Source organism: Sarcophilus harrisii, chromosome 4, assembly GCF_902635505.1.
Source record: "Sarcophilus harrisii chromosome 4, mSarHar1.11, whole genome shotgun sequence".
NCBI classification, from domain to species: domain Eukaryota; kingdom Metazoa; phylum Chordata; class Mammalia; order Dasyuromorphia; family Dasyuridae; genus Sarcophilus; species Sarcophilus harrisii.
In genome coordinates, this window is record NC_045429.1 from 228,639,500 (window position 1) to 228,660,581 (window position 21,082).

The 21,082-nt window shown below is 33.9% G+C and overlaps 1 protein-coding gene and 1 long non-coding RNA gene across 8 annotated transcripts in view; one reads left to right on the top strand and one right to left on the bottom strand.

Moving 5' to 3' along the window:
• Positions 1-21,082, bottom strand: part of LOC116423171 — a 43,853-nt gene that overhangs the window by 17,346 nt on the left and 5,425 nt on the right. The gene's annotated exons all lie outside the window — the stretch shown is intronic.
• LCA5 (lebercilin LCA5) overlaps positions 2,520-21,082 on the top strand; it is a 77,436-nt gene continuing 58,873 nt past the window's right edge. For 2 of the 7 annotated variants that reach the window (XR_004233656.1, XM_031964597.1), the window contains exons 1-2: positions 2,521-2,765; positions 13,335-13,599. Coding sequence is in view for 1 of the 7 variants with exons in the window: in XM_031964597.1 (XP_031820457.1) it covers positions 13,395-13,599 (205 nt within the window). In the remaining 6 variants the exon portion in view is untranslated. Of the gene's footprint in view, positions 2,766-13,334; positions 13,600-20,788; positions 20,875-21,082 lie in introns of those variants that run through there. The other 5 variants (XR_004233657.1, XR_004233658.1, XR_004233659.1 and 2 more) reach the window with 5 other exon arrangements.

Genomic DNA, 21,082 nt, shown 5'->3' on the forward strand with positions numbered 1-21,082 from the left:
TTTGACCATTTATCAATTGGAGAATGGCTTGATTTCTTATAAATTAGAGTCAATTCTTTATATGTTTTGGAAATAAGGCCTTTATTAGAACCTTTGACTGTAAAAATGTTTTCCCAGTTTATTGCTTCCCTTCTAATCTTATCTGCATTAGTTTTGTTTGTATAAAAGCTTTTTAATTTGATATAATCAAAGTTTTCTATTGTGCGATCAATAATTTTTTGATCACAATGAATGATGCTTTTTATGTTTAAGTAAAATATTTCAGGGGGTTTTTTGGCCATTGATTTCCAAGTGATTAACAATATCCAACCAACAATTCAATTTAAATTAAAAAATAAAATTATGCAGACTGTTTTTCTTTTAGGCAACATTATTAATCTTTGTATTACACAGTGAATTTAGAGAAAATAAAAATTCAATAGATTGGTGTTCATCATTTCACTTTCTTTTCAAGGATTCATTCATCTTACTTTCCACTGTAATGCTGGATCACTTTCTACACATACTTCTCATGAAACAAAGTATATTCAAATATCTCAGATTTGGTGGGCATGGTTACTACAAGTAAAAATATACTGATCTGCACAAGTTATCATCTTTTCCTGTATTGCAAAGTTTGTCTCAGTCAAAAAAACATTACCCTATTTCATATTTTAGAAGGGCAAAATAAAAAGGCATTTAACGACAAATCTCTTAAATGCAGTTCTCTGAAAAAAAAAAAACATCAAAAAACGTTTATTTTATTCTCAGAACTCAATTTCAACTTATCACTTATATGTTGCCCTTACTTTCTTCCAAAAACTACCTCTTTGTAATAATAAACATATAATAATACAGAGAATTTAACTTTCCCTCTCAAAAAAAAAAAAAAATCCCCAAACCATCTGGTCTGGAGTATGAAAACAATTATGTCCGAGGCAAAGACACCTAAGGTTATTAATTTGTTATCTTCCCAGCTACTAGCAAAAAGGTGCTTAATTAATGCTTGTAGAAATGGACCTTGGGTACAAATGTTAAATAATCAGATTACTTAAGAACAGCATATAAATAATACGCGTTGCGTGCTTCTTTTGGAACGTCTTAATTTCCTGAAAGTCTATTTAAAATGAATTATTTAATTGTAATTAGGCTTCTATACGTACTTGGTCTCAATAAACTTAGTTGAACTGGGGGGGAGATGCAAACTTATGTAGAAGCTATAGCTTAGAAGAAGATAAATCGCGGATCATCTGAAACAAGGCTTTAGAATTAACAGGGGTCAGGAAAGGTTTCTCATACAAAGTAGGATTTTAGTTGCAACTTGAAGACAGAAAGCGGGAGATAAGGAGAAAGAGCATTTCCTGACGGAGGGGTGAGGTGAAGGACTTAAGGAAAAAAAAAATTTTTTTTGCAAAATAAATTATTTCCTTGGTAATCTTATGCATTTTATTTTAAGTATTTTAAAACCCTCTTGGGGAGAACAAAGGCTCCCCCAAACTGCCAACCGAATCCAGGATGCAAAAAACAAAAATCCCTGCAAAATAAATAGAATGACAGAGCATTTCCTGACGGAGGGGTGAGATGGAGGACATAAACTTAAGGAAATTTTTTTTTTTTTTTTTTTTTTTGCAAAATAAATTATTTCCTTGGTAATCTTATGCATTTTATTTTAAGTATTTTAAAACCCTCTTGGGGAGAACAAAGGCTCCCCCAGACTGTCAACCGAATCCAGGATGCAAAAAACAAAAATCCCTGCAAAATAAATAGAATAGAATGACAGAGCATTTCCTGACGGAGGGGTGAGATGGAGGACATAAACTTAAGGAAAAAAAAAAATTTTTTTTTGCAAAATAAATTATTTCCTTGGTAATCCTATGCATTTTACTTTAAGTATTTTAAAACCCTCTTGGGGAGAACAAAGGCTCCCCCAGACTGCCAACCGAATCCAGGATGCAAAAAACAAAAATCCCTGCAAAATAAATAGAATGACAGCGTTTTTGGAAGACAATCTTTATTTGAGCTTTTCACCCTGGAAACGATAGAACTTCTTTCAACGACTGAAAAATCCGATCCCAAGAAAAGGGGTTCATTCTCTGAAAGGGCCCAAGCGCAGGACGCCCTCCATTCCCCTCCGCTTCTTGTATTCCGATTTCACCACTGTTTTGTTGACAGATCCCACCAATTCCCGCCCCACCCCCACACGGCCTTTCCTCCTCCCCTCCCCTCCTGGGATCGCCACCTTATCCGAATCCCTCAGCTTAGCTTCCAAAGAAACTGGAAGGGGATTTTTTCAAGAGGTAGACGCAAAAGCACAAACAAAAGAGTCTCTCAGACATTCCCCCTAGAGAACTCCACCGAGGGTTCAGCTGTTTAGCCAGCCAATGCTAACCCTCCCCCGCATCCCCAATCGTCCCGCCCCCTCCGCATCATCTGCTAGCGTGGTAGCCAATAGGAAGGGCAGACCGCTAGCGCCACCCAATGGGAGTAGCAGAAGCGGCGCCATTGGCTGGGGCTGTATCGCAGTGCAATCTGGGCCGTCGCTTCCGTTACCCTGGAGCCCGAGTCGCTACCCCTAGAGCCTCTGCCCCCGCCCTCGCCCCCGCCCCCGGCTTCTGGTTCAAACACAGCGCAACCTGGCAACCGCAGCTCATAGCCAGCCCCGCACCCTCCTGGGGAGGGACTCCCCCGCCGCCCTCGGGCGTCCGCCCATTGGTGGTCTAACATGGGGATCTAGGGCCCGGAGGCTTCTTAGTGAAAAGGAAGGTGGAGAAGACGGTCCAGCTTTGGTGAGGGAAGCCCGGGGACCGAGGGCACTGGGAGGACCGGGGGGAGGGCGTGTCTGTGGGGGGAGGGGGGGCCCTGATGTGAGAGGGATGTGACTTTCCGGATGGTTGCAATGCCGGAGTGGGGGCGTGGGAAGCTTTCCAAAGGGAGGCGTGAGACCTTCCTGATGGAGTGCGGGGGGAGGGGGAGGTAACCCCTGAGGGATGTGCGGTCCTTGAGAAAGGGGAGGGTCTGCTCCTCCCGATGGCCCTCCGGAAGAGGATGGAGTGAGCGCAGAGAACGGGCAGGTGAGGAGGGATAAATAAGAAGGGCATTGGAGAGCAGCTCTGAAAGCTGTTATCCAGACTTTGAATCCTGCCTCTACCGCTGTGATGTGCTCTAAGACACGCTCCTTTGAGACTCAATTTTCTTCTCTGTCCCGCGGTGTGTGTGCGCGACAGCGTGAGTCTTGTGGTCCCTTCCGCCCCCAAACCTCTGTTAACTATGTATTAAAGGCACCCTGGACCTGATAGAATTGAAATAGAAGGCAGAGGCTTAGGGAAGGTGTTTGGGGTGGAAAGAAACCTTTTAGAGAGGATAATGTTTTAATTATTCTTATTTCAGATCTTAGGTTTTCAGAATATGAAACCAATCAAAAAGCATACATTTAAGTGTTTATTTTGTGTCCGGAGGCACTGTGTTGCGATGTAAATAACAGAAGGTGGCACCACTATGGGCACTGGGATTTGGGAGTCTGGAGGATCTGGATTCGAATTCAACGTGAGGGCATTACTGATCTGAGCAAATCTTTTAATTAAACTATTTAGGGTCTCTTGTTTCCTCATCAGCAAAATGAAAGATTAGATGAATTAAGGAGATGGGAGGATTTGAAGGTTGTGCCTTTCAAGAATAATTGATGTGCTCTCTGAAAATTAAGAGCATTCCAGATTCACATAAATTTATGAATTCTCTTCCCCATCCTCTCCCCTTTCTTTTTTGTCTCTTGAATGCAGATGAATATGATAGAGATGGAGTTATTTTTATATGTAACTTAAAAAAATAAAGTATGGAACTTATTTGGAATTGGAATTTTCTTTCCATCTTTCCATCATCCGTCATCAAGCACATATTAAATGCTTTCCGTGTGCCCGACACCAAGCCGCGATGCTCTTGAGGAGCCTATATGTTTACATTGTTTCTTTTACTTCTGACCAATAAGAGGAATGTTTAGGGATAGGATATTGAAAACAACATTGCAGTTAACCTTAGTGCCTGAGAATTTTTTTTTGAATTATCAATAGTAGAGAAAATGGTACAGAACTGGAGGCAAATGACTTAATTTCAGAAAAGGCTTAAGAAAATACTTGAAATTCTTGATCATTTAACTTTTCAGTGTCTGTTGCCTCCTCCGTAAAATATATTTCCTCTATCACAGATTTGTGGGAGGGGGAACTACTTTGTAAATGTTAATTATTTAATGTGAGGCATTATTATTTCTTGGAAATTCTAGAATAAAGTATTGATGAACTCTTAGAAAAGGAAGAGCCAACACTGGTTCATTAAAACTTACATTTGACTAATTTCATTTTTGTTTCTCAGCAGTTACTCTATTTAAATAGTCTTCATAAATTTTAGTAAGCTTATGTGTTATTCTTATAGGCAAGGTGAAAAGATAAGGAATGTTGCATGAAAGGATGGTTAGATAGATTCTTTTCTGGTTGATTATCTGAAAGCAGAAAGATTTAATTAATGCATCTATATGACTCTTTCCTTGGTTTTCTACCAGTTAGTATTTTGGTCTTTTAAGAAAGGCCAAGCTAACTTACATAGCTCCATATCTTCCGCTTTTACTTCCACTCAAAAAGGATTTATCAAATATTAGATGAAAATGTCTGGGCATACATACATTATCACATTTGTAGATGATCCTGAAACTAGTAGAGTTAATAATTGGATAAAGTTATTGAAAGCCCCAAAGATCTCATTTGACTAGACTGTGTCAAAAATTACTATGATGAAAATTTTATTAGAGGACAAATCATAGATTTAAGACCAGGAGGGAGATCTGTAGAGATTATCTACTGAAGTGTCAAACTGATTGTAAGCAGCTGACAGAATTTCCTAAAGAGTCTGAACTAGATTAAAGTGTCTTTGGGAAATGCTTAACAAAATATATTAATACAATATGGTGTTGATTTGTAGTTCTCTAAGTTTATATGCTGCCAACAGGAATCTATTGCTATTTTATTTTGACACTCTTAATCTAAGCCAGTCCACTAATTTTACAGATGACTGAAATCCAGAAAAGTGACACAACTAAAAGTCATTTTAATTGGTAGAGGTGGGATTTGAATGTAGGCTGTGTCTATAAACACACTACTCTTTCCCCTGTTCCATGGTGTTCATTAATTAAAGGGATAAACATAAATATGCACCTGTATTCAATAAATTAGCTACCCTAGTACAGGATGGAAGAATATAATTCAAAAACATCTCAAAGAACCTACGTGTTTAATGGACTTATTGGCCACTGTTCAGTAGAATAAACAAGATACTGTTAGCCCTTAGGTATATAAAGAGAAAAATGAAATTTGCCTTTCCTTAAAGAGATTATGTTCTGTTGGTGAGGAGGGGAAGAGGATGTGTGTGTGTGTGTGTGTGTGTGTGTGTGTGAGTGACACTGAAGAGGAAGAATATTACAGTCCCTATATAAAAATATAACTGATGCAGTTATTACATATGTGGAGAATGAAAAATAGTCCAGTTCAGCTGAAACATTGTACGATGTGTATTTCATGAAATCAAAGTTTAGGGGATCTTAAAGAATTTTCAATGTCAAAGGGAAGATTTTATTTTTTATCTGAGGCACCATAGAAATATGAAACTTGTAGGACAAGGAAATGCCTGGGTAGACCTCACTTTAGAAACGTCTTTTTTAATGTCTTTGTAAAGGATGGTTTGGAGAGGAAAAAGATTGAAGGCACGGGAATGAGGTTATGATAGCTGAAAAGAAGCTTCTAAGTAGAGAAACTTAACAGTGAACTGGTAGCTAAAATAAATAAATAAATAAAAATAAAGCAGTTTGATTAAGTATTCCTAGCAAGGGAGATGATACTGTTGTTACAAATATGAGCCAAGCTGCATTTGGAATATTAAGTACAGTTCTAGATACTGCTTCCTGAAAGGACACTAACAAGCTAGCCTCACATTTAAGAAAAGATATTGACAGGGGGTGGCAGCCTATACAGGCAACTTGAAATGCTATATGATGATGTTTAGGCTGGAATGGTGAAGACAGGATATTTGAAAGATTGTTCTATAGAATTGGCTTCTTCAACTTTTTCGCCCAAGAAATTTTTCCATGACTCCAGGAATATAGGTATATAAAATAAGTATACAAACTAAACATTCACTGATAATGTCATACATTTCACGAACACCCCCCCCCCATAGTTTTAAGAAGTATAGAATGAGAGTTCCAAGTCACTAACACTTAAGAGCTATTCAAAAATAAAAAATGGGCATTTTCAAAAATGAACAGGTTTCGCCATTGCTGGAGGTAATAAGATGATGACTAATTTTCTTCTATGTAAATAGGATTTTCCTTTGCATAAAAGGTTGTTCTAAATGATTTCTGAGGTCACTTCCAATCATCAGATTCTATGATTCTGACTTTGTAAGATCTGCTCTATATTGTTAAGTATATATATATAAAAATACATAGCAGGGACTCACAATGTGATTTAGAAAATTCCATCCAGTCTGGATTTGATGATATAACATACAGGAAGATGAATGCACTTGGGGGTGTTTTAAGGAAGGGATTTTTTTTTTAATTGCATGGAAGTGATAGACTTTAGAGGTGAATTTGATATCTCCTGACATCATCAATATATTGATATGTTTAGTTTGATTAAGCTGTTACAAGAGGGGCAGAGGAGTATCAGTTCTGTTCATTCATTTTCAGTCAAGTCGACTCTTTTAGACCCCATTTGGGGTTTTCTTGGCAAAGATAATAGAATGGTTTACACAATTTCCCTCTCCAACTCATTTTACTGATGAGGAAACTGAGGCAAATGAGTTAAATGACTTGCCCAGGGTTAGATACAAAAAGAAGCATAAAAAAAAATTGAAAGGGGACAGAAACAGGACAATTTTATTATTACCTTGTTATTTAAAAAACAAACATTTCTAACAATTTCAGATAGTTTCTTCTTTGTGTTTCAGTAAATAAATTTGTGATAAAGAAAAAAATGTTTTAAAAAAGTTACATGGGGGAATTATATGTTTGTGTTTATTTTTTTTAATAAAATGGGATTCAAAGTAATTTTAATTGTCTTTTAATTGTTCAATGAAAAACAGCGTTCTCAGTGAGGTCAAGCATAGGAAATAGAAAATGATTCTAACTTCATTTATTGCATTAATAGATGCTTTACAGTATATACAGTATATGCCTTATAAATTATCCCATGAGCTATATAGTGTGAGTCTTTATTATCACTTATCTTACAAATAAGGAAACTCAAATTTGAAGAAGTTAAGTGATTTATCTAAGATGATGCAATTCAAAATTATCAGGGCCATATATTTGAATCCATTTCTCTTTATTCTAATCTGATGCTCTTCCTTCCACATTAACTGGGGGAAAGGGCAGTATTTTTGAAAGGCAATGTGTATGTTTTCAGATTATCTGTAATATCTCTGACATGAAGAATTTTAAGAGCACTAGGATCAAATTAAATCTTTTGGGGTCACTTTTTAAAAAAAAACCAATTGCTTTAATAATCTAATACTTAATTTGGAATCAGATAATGAGAGAGGTGTATATGTTTATGTGTATCTGTATTTTTCTTTTATCTCTATGCAAACTATAGAAAAAATGAGACTTGGAATAAGAATAAGGTTGGGGGGATTTTTTTTTAAACCTTTCTTTTCTTTAAAAAAAGACCTTTATGCATAAAACACTCAAAAAGCAGTTATTATTGTTTTGATGTAAATGGCTATCAGTTATTTTCCAATATTCTATTATGTAGTACTAGGCAAATTTCATATTCGGATTTCTTTGTGTTGTTCATCAGTATTAGACATTTATGTAAATTAGTTTATATTTTGATTCCCTAAGAAAATAAAGTATTTATTCAAGTATGGAGAATTAGCAACTTTAAAAGAATGAATTATCTGCATATCCTTCTATTAACTAGTGATATACCAACCCTGAAAAATTCCCCTTATGAGGTCAAAAACAAAAGTACAGTAGAATTTTGACAACTCATTATTACACAGAACATTTGTGTGAAGTATTTGGTTGTCTCACTTTTTCTAAGGTATCTGAACCATTAGGTATGGGAGAGATCAAAATCTAAATGTCAGTGATTCTGTATTTTTAAGGAACAATTGCTTAGCTAATTAAATATTGTCTTAATCATAAGATTATGTTCCTAAAACATTGCTTTGACTGACATAGATCAACACATATCCCTTAAAACATGTCTGTAGTTAAAGCCAGGTGTGAATTGGTAGTAGTCCTATCTCTTAACCTAGACTTATATACGGGTTTTACTTTATAAACAGTGATTAAACCACAGATTATATTCCAAAATTTCATTTGTTGCACCTCCCAAGCCAGTGTGACTTTTTGTTTTAGCACAGCTTGCTTGTGTTTTATGATATTGACATTTGGATCACAGAGCCTTTGGATTGCTTGTACATTGGATTTTTTAAATTTTAACATTAATTTTTATAATGTTAAAGATCATAAAAAAGAAGTCATTTGGTTTTGCTTTGTTAACTGTAAAAAATGCTTATGAAGCATGAAATGCAAATGACCAGCAGAAGCTCCAAGAACCTTCATATAAATTTTAAGTTTTCAGAATTGGGAGTGCCACCTTTATTTTAGGAGGAATAAGGGTATTATGTGGATATATGTTTAAGGAGGGAAGAAAATGGCTTCAGACCTCTTAGAGCAATTATAGTGAGATGTATGCAACACCTTTCTGATTGATGGTGGGTACTGCAGATGTGTCATGCCATCTCAACTTTATTGTCTTTTTGAAAACTTAACCATTTCTCTTGAAATTGCTATATGAATTTTGACTCTGTCTTCAAGATATATATATTTGGCCTAGCTTCCTTTTTTTTCCCCCTCTGTTTTTGTGACTTTATTTTCTGGGGTTTTTTTTAATTTACTTGCCTAGTTGCATTTTGATTTGAATTTTCTTCAGGACATCATTCTTTTGTCTTTTTTTTTAATCAAGAAAGTAAAGCAACAGGTTTTAGAAAAATATCCAATTGCTTTTTTTGCCAGTTACTTTTTTTGTTATTTTTTTTCCTTGAGATCTTTTCTTAAAGGTTTTTCCCAGTCAGATTAATCAATTTCAAATTTTTCTACTTTTTTACAGAGAAAGCATTTTTGTTCTGGGAGGTTTTTGGGTTTTTTTTTGTTTTTTTTTTTTGGATGGTGCCTGACCTTTCCAGTGATTCCCTGCCCCTTCCACCCCAAGGAACAATAATTGACTTTTTAAAAAAGTTCTAGATCTATGAAATATTTTGACATTTATCTGTCTGTGGAGTCCTATAGGTCTTTGCTAGAAAATCTGTAGTTTATTTCTTAGCATTTGAAATTGAAAAAAGAATATTGTGGTCTTATTAGCTGCAAGGGGAAAGGAAATGCTTGTTGATTTAAATTAAAATAAACATAAAAAGAATATTATTGTGAAGGGATGCTGTGGAATTATTTATTTTTCCAAACTAGTTACTCCATTATCACAGGTCAATAACAGAAATCTGAATGGGATCTAAATTTTTAGTACTTAAAGAAGCCCTAAATAATTGTTTTTCATAAAAGGTAAAGGCTCTTTATGTCATTTGCCAATGACTAAATTTACTGTAACTAGTTTAATAGTTTAAAAGAAAAAAAAAGAAAAGAGAGAAACAACCTTGTTGGGGCCATGGGGACAGCAACATCTTTTGTACACTTCATTTACATACTATTAGCAAGCCTTATAAAAGTTAGGATTAAAGTAAAAAGACAAAGTGGAGAGTAAAAGAATGCTATAAAAAGATAACTGAAAATGCCAATAAGGGATGATCCACTCAGTCATAATGGAAATACTATAATAACCTGAACTGTTTTAAACTAGGTTCCCATTGCATTTAAAAAAAAAAAAAATCCATCTTTTAAAAAATTGCATGTTTTCTTAACTGCATTTTTTTTTTTTTTTTGGCTGAGGCAATTGAGGTTAAATAACTTGCCCAGGGTTACACAAGTAGGAAATGTTAAGTGTTATGAGATGAAATTTGAACTCAGGTCCTCCTGAATTCAGGGCTGGTGCTCTATCCACGTAGCTGCTCCCAGAGACTAATATTTTAAAAATAAATATTCTAGTCATGGGAAACTTTCTCTATTCTAAAATCTCATTCCATCTGGGTGTGAAAGTCCTTGAAGATTGTGCTAGCAGGGTTAGCTCCGGCATTTCCTACAAATCTAAATAGGCTATAATTATAAGTCTAATTGAAGGCTAGATAACTTTTGACTCTAGAACCTGAATTACCTCATTTGGAAATTACATCACTAGACATATTCTTTGATTATAGTAACTCTTGAAGTAAAGTTGCAGAGTGGCCAGATCAATTACATTCTAGTGAAGATATAGATTTTTAAAATAAAAATTTTTTATATTAAGAACATGAGTTGGAATTATCTTTGCAAAGGAATAGGAATTTTATTTTATATATATGTATATATACATAGGAAATTATTTTTAAGTTACACACATTCATTCATTTTTTACATATTTCCGTATGAATCATATTGGAAGAAAAAAATCAGAACAAAAGGAAAAATCTACCAAAAAAACCCCAGAAGAAAATAAAAGATGAAAATAGTATACTATTATCTATATTCAATTTCCATAGTTCTCTCTCTGTATGCAAATGACACTTTTCATTCAAAGTTTATATTGGAGTTGCCTTGTATCTTTGAATTACTGAGAAGAGCCAAATCTTATCATAGTTGAACATCACACAATCTTTTCCTGGTTCTGCTTGCTTCATTCCACATCAGTTCATGTAAATCTTTTCAGGCTTTTTTAAAATCGGTGTGTTCATTAGTTTTTATATAACAATAATAATCCATTACTTTTATATACTATAACTTATTCAACTATTCCACAATTGATGGGCATCAATCATTTTCCAATTCTTTGCCACAAGAAAAAGCTGCTACAAATATTTGTTTTCCTAGGTGGGTCCTAAACTCTTTTAAGATCTCTTTGGGATAGAGGCCCAGTAGTTACACTGCTGTTTTATAGCCCTTTGGGCATAGTAACAAATAGTTTTTCAGAATGGTTGGATCAGTCTACAATTAGGAATTTTATTCCTAACTTAACATGAGATTGCAACTATAAAACAAGCTTGGAAATAGTAATTAGTTTTTATAGACTCAAAATTGTCACAAAATGTAAGAAAATACTGTTTTCATTTTTCCCTGTGGATTTTGTTTGTAAGGAAATTTGGGTTTCATAAAATTAATGTGATAAATTATTTTTGCAGGGGAAGTACTAAAATAAAAAAAAGAAAATTCCAAGTTACCCATATTTCAAAAGACAATCCCTGAATTTACTACCACATGGGTTTTTGGCTAGTTACTTAGTGCTTAGTAAAATTTTCAAAAACAAATCATTTTAAAAGATTTTGTGTTTACATGAAACTTTGTAGCATACTATGTAAAAATATTTATAATAGCTATTTTCTCTTTTAGGGGCCAGTCTGGACCTTGCTAAAACAAGTAGTTGAGAATTGCTCCTGTAGAGATAAAATTAAGCATAGAATCACAGATAAATAAATTTTAAAAAATTATCCTGAATATGTTTTGGTGTATAATAGCAATGGAATATTATTGTTATATAAAAAACGACAACAGATAATTCATTCAACAAATATATTTAAGACTTTCCCAAGGTTTTCTTGTACATGTTATGGTATAAGTAGTTGGTTATAAATCTTTGAAAAGAAGTTGTTGCTTTCTTTTTCTATATATACATAAATAAATTCCACATATGCTTTTTTTTTTTAAATAAGGTAACTTTTTTAGTTATTTAAGTTTCAGAGCAGTTGATGATAGTTTCTTCACCAGGAATTCACTATTCACCAACCAACTCACAAATAAAAGTCCAGACTAAAGAAATCTTTGTATGTAAGTATAATTGTCCCTGATTGACTCTTAACAGTTTGCTTTATATTTGTGGAATTTATCTGGACCCAAAGGTGATTTCAGGTAGAAGTGAACGATGAATAAGGTTATATTGCTGTTAATAGTATTTAAATAGTATGTAGATTTAACTTAATTTTATAAAATATAACATTTTCACCAATAAAAATTAAGGTAGCAAATTTCTTATATGCACTATTCTTATATGCCTAGAGATGGAATTTTTATTAATGCCTTTTTATAAAATATATTTGTGTTCTCTTTTTATTATTTATGTTATGTAGCAGTCCACATTGTGGTGCTTCTCATTATGCTAAGATTTATTAAACATGTTTTTTATCCTAATATACATAAATGGACTATTCTGAAGACCTCTTACCTATACCAGTTTTTATGTAATGCAAATTATTCCTTACTCTTCCATTAAAATTAGCTTATATAACAAAGGGATATACCAAATAAAAGCTTTTACATAAAATATAGACTTAGTAATAAATGCTGTACCATGATGATACACAGATTTATGAAATGAAAAGTGAAGTTAATGTTTACATATGGAAATTACAGTAAAGGTAACATAGGTATACAGTATGATATCCCTAATCTTTATCATTGGTAGTTGCCTGAGCAACTTTTTTTTTTTTTATGAAGCTGTAGAGAGATGTTTGGACAGCGAATCTTTTTCCATGTGTATTTGACAATAATAGCTTTTAAAAATTATATGTATTTGGATCCATGTTTTCAGTATAACAAAAAAAAAAAATCAGTTAAATGATGCAGTATTCCTGCCAATTGTTTTATTGTTTGTGTTTTGGTTTGACCTTGGGTTCTGAATCTTCTCTTCATTCTTCTGCAGTCTTTGCAGCTAACAGTTTAATCATATCCTCATTCTGAATTTTCATTCAGTTTTTTTTTTCAGAATCCTTTAAGGAAAGGTGAATTTAATTTATATGAAGTGAGAATTCTTGTAAAGTTCAAAATCAAAGTAGCACAAACTGACAATTAGGAAATGGTGATATACTTTGTTCTTATGTATGAAGATTTAGTTCAGACTATGAAATATACACTACTTTGCCCATTAGAAAAAATAAAGCAGAATATGTTTGCGTTTTCCCTATAAAGCCCTTGGCTAACATTAACTTAACAAAACCTAAAAGTAGGCTATTTTAAGACTATTATTAATCATAGTTTTTTTTAAATTATAGTTAGTTTCTTAACTATAGGGAAATTTTTTTTATAAGTACAGAAGAATAGTATTGAGTGATAACATTGATTACTAATATGAAACTTGGACCATTTGAACATGAGAAAAATTGGAATTACAAACAATACAGTACTTTTACCAGAATAGGAAGACTATTAAAATATCCTTCCCTATTATCAGGGACACTTCTGGAGAAAAGGATCCGTGAAATTATGTGAATACAGACTATATGTCAAAACAATGGGAGAAAGAGCAAGAAGCCCAGATTTCAATCAAGACGGATACTCAGAACAAGAACAATATAGTGATACCTATTGTTCAGATGATTTTGAAAATTCGTTCGCTTCTACCCTGTCAACAACAACCCAGAAGACTTACCGCACTCCATCAATAAGGAAGAAAGGTACTAAGATATACAGTTCAGATAGTCAAGTACATCACCAAGGTAGGTGCAAGGTCTACTAAAAAAAGAAAGGTTCATTTTTTAATTTTCAAGAAAAATTAAATAAAGATTACTTTATAAAGATTTCTTTGGATGAAATTCAGAGCTGGGGGTACAATATGAGGATGAGGTACAGTATAAGGAACAATATCAAGGATGGCTAAGTGGGAATTAAATTTTAATTTTTAAACGTGTATCTTTTTAGTGTTAACAAATTACTCTCTGGCGGGTAGATATTTATTTTGTGTTAACCTAAGTTCAGTGTCCTACAATTAAAATTCAGTCTCTAGGCAGGAATGCATATGAAGAAAAATTTTCAAATCTTACCAAGGACCCTTATGTACCTTGCCTTAGCTCTAAGTTTGTACAAAATACATATATGTATATATGTCTGACAGTGGGATTATAGAAGTCTTTTGTAATCTGTTCTGGATTGAATATAATGTTGGTTTCAAGATAGAGTGCTATGGCATTTCAAGAATAATATATTATTCTCTGCATAATACAATAAAACATTAAACAGAATTGTGCTTGGAACTCAGGAAGAGAAGTCTTTCTGATTTCAAGCCCAGTGCTCTATCCACTGTGCCACTTAGCAGCCCTACAGTCTAATAGATGGATGTAAAGCACAGATAATATACATTCAAGAGATACAGAACAAGTATATTATATGCGACTGAAGTGGGAAAGATAATTTCAGGTTGTGGGATCAGGCAAGACCATCTCAGAGAGCTCTTTTTAGTCGAGTTTTAAAAGGTGTATAATTAGTTGTTCATTTGTCAAAAGTGGGGAAAAGGACATGATATGTATAAGTGCCAGCATGAGCAAAAATATGATTAGGCAGGTATGCATAGGACATATGGTCTGGCTTAGCTAAATTATAGAGAATATGTGACTAAAAAGGAAGTTAAGAATACCAGAGTATAGAATGTTTGAATGCTAGGTGAAGAAGTTTGAATAGGGAGCCACTGAATATTTTAGGAAAAGTACCAGTTTTGTAAAGAAGATTAATGCAACATCAGGATGAAGGATAGAGTGTATTGGCAAGACGTCGGACCAGAAAAACTAGTGTTATAGGACCAGCAGGTGGTGATAAGAACCTGTGCTAAGATTGAGGTAGTGGGAATAAAGAGAGCATGTGGTATGGAGGTATAACAACCAACAAGCCAGGCCTTATTAATTTTGCCTGTAAGAAGTGAGGGACAGGGAAGAATTGGAGGAACACTATTATTTTGAACAAGGAGTACTGGATGGTACTGCTGGGAATTGTAGTACTCCTAACAGAAGTGGTAACATCATGGAAGGGAAACAGACTTAACAATAAAATAATACATACTGAAGCATAGAATTTTAGAACTGAAGAGAATCTAGGAGGATATATTGTATGTAAAGTGTTAGAACATTCAGTACAGAGATATTCTATAGAGAAATATGGGATGGGAGCTCAGGAGAAAGAGAGGGACTGGTAGACTTAGAAGTCATCTACTTAAAAATCATAGTTGAAGCAATGAGAATAAGATTGACAGAATAATAAAAGGTGGCACATGCTGAACAGTCAGTAAATACTTGTTGACTGATGTTTTATGTAACACTATACCTACATGTTCTTATTTGAACTTTCAGACAACCCTGTGAAATACTGCTGTAGCTGATGTTCTTATTTTCCAGATAAGTAAATTAAGCTCAGAGAGGCTGAGTGACTTTTGTCATGGCCACATAGCTAATAATAGTGTCAGAAAGAAATGAACTCAAGTATCCTGATGACATGTGCAGAACTCTCCCCAATACATTATTGCTTCTAGTGTTACACAGAAAACCTTGAGGTTTTCTGAAAAAGCCTAGAGAAGAAGAAGTATTTAGACAAGAGATTCAAGAAAACATCTCTGAAACTTAGGAAGAAAACACTACCTTTAGAAGGAAGAGGTGTCTACCTGCTGCAAAGAGGTATAAGAATGAGGACCAAAGAAAATACTTCAGATCTGGTGCTTAAAAGTTTATTGTTCACTTTTGAGAGTGCAGTTCTTCAGGACAGTAGTGCGGAGAGGTAGCCAGATTGCAAGGTCATGAAAAAAAGTAGTTGAGCGAGTAGGAACTTGGCTAATTCGAGAAGTTTAATAGTAAAGAAAAAAGAAAGAATGGCAACCAGATGGTCATGTGTAGAATAATAGAAGGCTTCTGTGGATATGTATGTCTTCAATATTGGAGAACATGTGTATAGGCAGACAGGAAGGAGCTACTGAAGAGACACATTAAAGATATATGAAAGAGAAAAAGGATAATTGCTAGAATAAGTTCCTAGAAAAGATGGTTAGCAATAGGTACTCAAGCAGAATTATCAGCCTTAATGATTAATAAGGAATAACTTCTGACAGGATGAGGAAGAGAGAATACATGATGTTGCTGAGAAGTTGTGAGAAATAGAGGATGGAAACTGAGGGAATTCTCTTCATGTGGTCTCAATCTTAGTAAAGCAGAAGACTTAAGTCATCTGCTCTGAGGGTTAGAACTGTACTTAAAGCACAAGAACAATTTGGAACAGTTGTTGCAAGGAATAATTAAGAATAAAAAGTTTGTTGACCACCAATGATGACTTATTTCATGATTTTTTTTTTCCCATCAAGAGTTCATTGGATAAATCAGATCATCACATCTATCCAAAAATAAAAAATGAATATGTCTGGAATAACAAGCATAGGGGAATTTATAGTTATAGGTTAATGGTTTAAGATAATAAACCTTATAGTCAAAGGTGGAGAAGAAAAGTAAAGGCAGTGAAAGAGAGCAGGAGAATGGAAGCTGAAGATAAGAGACTATAAGAGAAGTTGAAATCAAATATAATATGAGGGAATGAAACAATTAGAAGGGCAGGAAAGCAGTTGAAGGATAGCATTTCAAAATATAGCATCTTGGAACATGAGAGAAAGCTAAGTTTCAATGTAAAGAAAAAAGGTAGAAAGATTATTGGTTGAAAAGTTGAATATAGCAAAATTTTAAAAGAAATGAATAGAGGTTTGAATGGGCTAGGATGGGCTAGGGCTTAAATGAACTAAATTAGAGTAAACATGGAGAAGAGTAGAGTTCCTCCAAATTGTGTCTATGGCTTCAGTTAAAGGTAGTATGAACATGCAGGCTGTATCTATGTTAGAAACTTTTGCATACCTTGGGAAGCAGAACATTGATATCATAAATGGCTTAAAAATGTTTACATATATATAGCTCTTAACGTTAACAAAGTGATTTACCTATATTTTTATTTGTTCCTCACTAGAGCTCTGTAAGGTGGTTGCTATTATTACAAATGAGGACTCCAAAGTCAGAGAGACTGAGTGATTTGACTGAACTTTGAGCTCTGTATGTTTGCTCTATGGTGCCTTTCCAATTAGCTGGCATTTTATATGGTTCCTTAAAGTTTGCAAAGTGATTTTACATTCATTATCTTACTTGAACCAAAAATCAAATGAGATCTAAGAATATTTAAGCATTTGTAGTTTGAATGCTGGTGGCCAAGGAATGTATCTTAATGTTTAGAACAATGATTCTGTAGTTATTGTAAGGGTAGTTCCCTTATAATATTACTTAACCTAATTTAATATTTTTGCAGAACTAGTTATTAAGTGGGATCTGTATGTGTCTTAAAAAACACGCACAGATACACACACACACACATATATATATATTATATATATATGAATGGTTCTCATGCATTTGTGGACATCATGAAGATGTGAATAATCTAATCCCATGACCATTTTCCTTTTCTATTAATGACCCTCTGAATAATAGAATTCAGTTTCCATGAAGGATGTCATTAATGCTGTCAGTTATAGCCTTTTATTTGATAAATTGGTAAAATAACTTGCTCCAAATAATGGAATAGGTCTATCCAAAGGAGAATCAGAACCAGAATCCAGAAATAGAATTTAGTCTTTGAATGAGATCACATCCTAATGGAATAGAAGATTATTAGGAAGAAAATATCAGAGTCTGGAACACTGAGTCCAGATCCTGTAAAGTAGGCAAGTATACCATAAAATAAACTAAGGTAATGAGAAAACTATAGTACATAATAAAAAATTTTAGTACATCTATAATGTAAATAAAACAGTAGAAAATTAAACAAGGTCATGTGTGCATAAAGAAAATAATCTGGAAAGGAATAGAAAGTAAAGGAATCATGGGATTATTCTATTATATACCTAAATCTTGTGTCTTTGAAGAACTTACAAGAACAGTGAAAGTGACTTTAAAATTTGTAGCATAGAAAATTAGTCTCCCATTGCCACTTCTCTGGAGAAAAGAATCCAAATGGCAATTAATTTTTTAAAAAAAATTTGTTTGAATCATTCACAATCTGCCTTCATACCTTCCCATCCCAATCTCTTATTCCTAATTAAGATCTCAAGAAAAGTAAAACCAAAATCAAACATTTTTAATCAAAGTATTTCCACATTGTCCATGTCCAAAAAATTTTTTTGATTCATTTTGCATTGAGTACTGGTTGGTCATTATGCTGATAATTTTTTTTCCTTTGACCTAGAAGCTCTATGATGTTCAAGGGAGTATTCATTTTGGGGTTTCTTTAATTTGTTCCATTTCTCTCTGGGTTCTAAGAAATGTGAGTAGTTTAATTTTAAGTTTGCTCATTCTTCCATCCTACTTTCTGATTTTAGATTTGATATTAGGTCTGGAGTCATCTATATGGCACTTCTTGAGGAAAAGTCTAGGCTGGTACTGTTGCTACTTTCTTGGGTTCTTGAGTATTGTGTTATCCAGGATCTTAAGGACTGCAAACTTTCATTGCTCCCAGAGTGCTAATTCAGAGCAAAATCTAATTGCTGCCTTCTGGTATGAGCTCTGCAAGTTTGGGTTTTGTTCTGAGTAAGAATAGACTGCTACTGGACCAGCCCTTGTCAAACTGCTGGAAGACTCTGACAGAAGTATAAAACCCTTTGGTCTATAACTCCTGCTCTGGTTATTCCTCTACAAACTTGAAGCTTAAGGCCTTCTTAGGAAATAGCATTTACTGGCAAGTTCTTTTCTTATTCTACTCTGGATGTGTGACCGGGAATTGGGAAATGATTCACAAAGCTGTTGTTTGGCACCTGGTTTTAGTTCTTGTGAAGCTCCATGTATTGTCTGGGATTTCCTTTTGTTCCTTTGCAGTCTTTCCCAGAGTAACACGGCAGTGTTCCTGCTCTTTGCAGTGTCTAAAGATCTGTCTCCCACCACTGACTCACTATATCTTTTTCCAGATTTCCCCATCAAGATCAGTTTGGTTCATTTTCTAGATCTGTTTGGCAGAATCTTGTGATAGGAAGATTGCCACATTGTTTCTTACTATTCTGTCACCTTGTCTTTGCCCCCAAATATCAACTTTCAAAAAGATTTGATTTTACAGAGTACTGATCAAATAACAGATAAAATTTTTGAGCACTACTATATGTTATGCGTTGTGAGAGTGAGGGAAAGAAATACAAATAATAAGATAGTTATCTCCCAGCAAGAAAAATCTGTATGGATGGAAAGGTGTACAGAAACAGATAATAATAAGAGGTGGTATATGGAAAGTGGAAGACACAATATCGTGCACACAATGTGGGCACTAGAGAGAATAGACTAATTTAATTTATGTCTTTGGTATCTGTAGCACCTAGCATACATTAAGTACTTAATTGTCAATTCTAACTTTATTTTTCTTTTCATAGTTAGATCAGGATGGACATAATGCAATATACACACACATATACATACAAATCTGGAAGGAATATAGTTAACATACTGAATTACAGAAAGATCCTGACATGCTAGAATGAGAAGTCCCAAACAAATTATATTAAATTTCATAAAGGGAAATGAACTTGAGTTCACTGAATTCAATTTTATAAGTACAAGATGGAAATAACAATTCATTGGGAAAAGTGTTCCAAGTAATTTGAGTGAATTTAAGTATAGTGCAGTGTTTGCAGTACAACAGTACAGCCAAATAAGTTCTTCTTTTAGGACTCTTAAGACATAATACCTTGTTCAAGGTTGTCCTTGAATATAGTCTTGCTATATTCTTCCCATTAGCCACATCTAGTATACTATATTCATTTTGGGTGCCAACTTCTACAGATGATATCATTAGGCTGACAGTTTCCAGGAAGGAAGTGGCTAGGCTGATGGAGATGTCAAGGCTCTGCCTGCCATAGAGGGTTCATTAGATTGAATCTAGGATGTTATATTTTGAGGAAATAAGTCTTGGGGGTTTAGGAGAGATGATAGAAGTTATGTGAAGGACTGTCATGTAATGATGGGTTGCCTTGGTCATTCATTAGTAAATGCCTCTTCCTAGATCTTCTAAGAAAATCTGCATGATCACCTGTTAGAAATATTGTAGGGATTCTTGCTCAAACTTTTACTCTAGAAGAAATTAATTGTGATAAGGGGATTTAATACCATGCAATATAAAGTTGAAAAAAATGGAGGTTGGTGTGGAGAATAGAACAGTAAAAGTTTGTAGTATGAATTTGTTTATTAAAATAAATTTTCAGCAATTAAACTCTGAAGTGAAATGAGTTTCCTTCATAGTATTGAGTTCTTGTTACATAAGGTCCCTAAGAGTTGGTTGAATGACCACAATATAGGATATTGTATGGAAGATTTCCTATTCATATATTGTTGAACTAAGATGATCTCTGGTCCCCTTCAATTTTGTGTTTATTTGAATAACGTTTTACAGAATTGGTGAGTAGATGGATGTGGTTGGAGTTTAAATTTCTGTTAATAGTAATTTATAAGGGATGGTCAGGTAAATTTTGGAGACCTCAAAAGTCAGGCTATATATAGTTTTTACTTTATTCTCAAAATTTCCTTTCACAGAACCTTGAATTACAGAGCAACCAGAGAGATTTCATGAAGGAAAAAAGTTGTAGTGATAGACAAAGTAAACCTGTCAGTTTTGTTGTCTCACTTGTATACAATATATGCATTCAACTGATAGGAGTGAACCATCAACCATTAGTTTAATTCTATTATGTTACCAAAAAGATTTCATTATAGAAAAGTATTATTCATTGAATACATTCAGTAACAGATGGTGCAGACAATACTTAAGCCTTTCTTGGTATAGGGAATGTAAAATAATCAGTGTCTACATAAAGGCTTGGGGTTTTTTAATCTATGAATTGTATTTTTTTTTTTTAAATGACAGCACTCATTATGGGGAATTTGAAGAGAAAGCAAAAGTGTTCATAGCCAAGACTGATAATGAAACAAACATTTATGAACCTGTTTCAGGTACCAAATATAGAATAAATGCAAAAGTGATTATACCTGAGATGCAGACTCTATTTGCCCTACTTGTTCTAAATTTTGCTATCTTGTATCAATTTTTTTTTTTTAATGATCCATGATTCTTGCAAAATTGCAAAGGTATCTACAAACAAAAATTTTAGATCTTTAGGCATAGATATTGACTTATGTAAGTTAAGAGGAAAATTAAAAT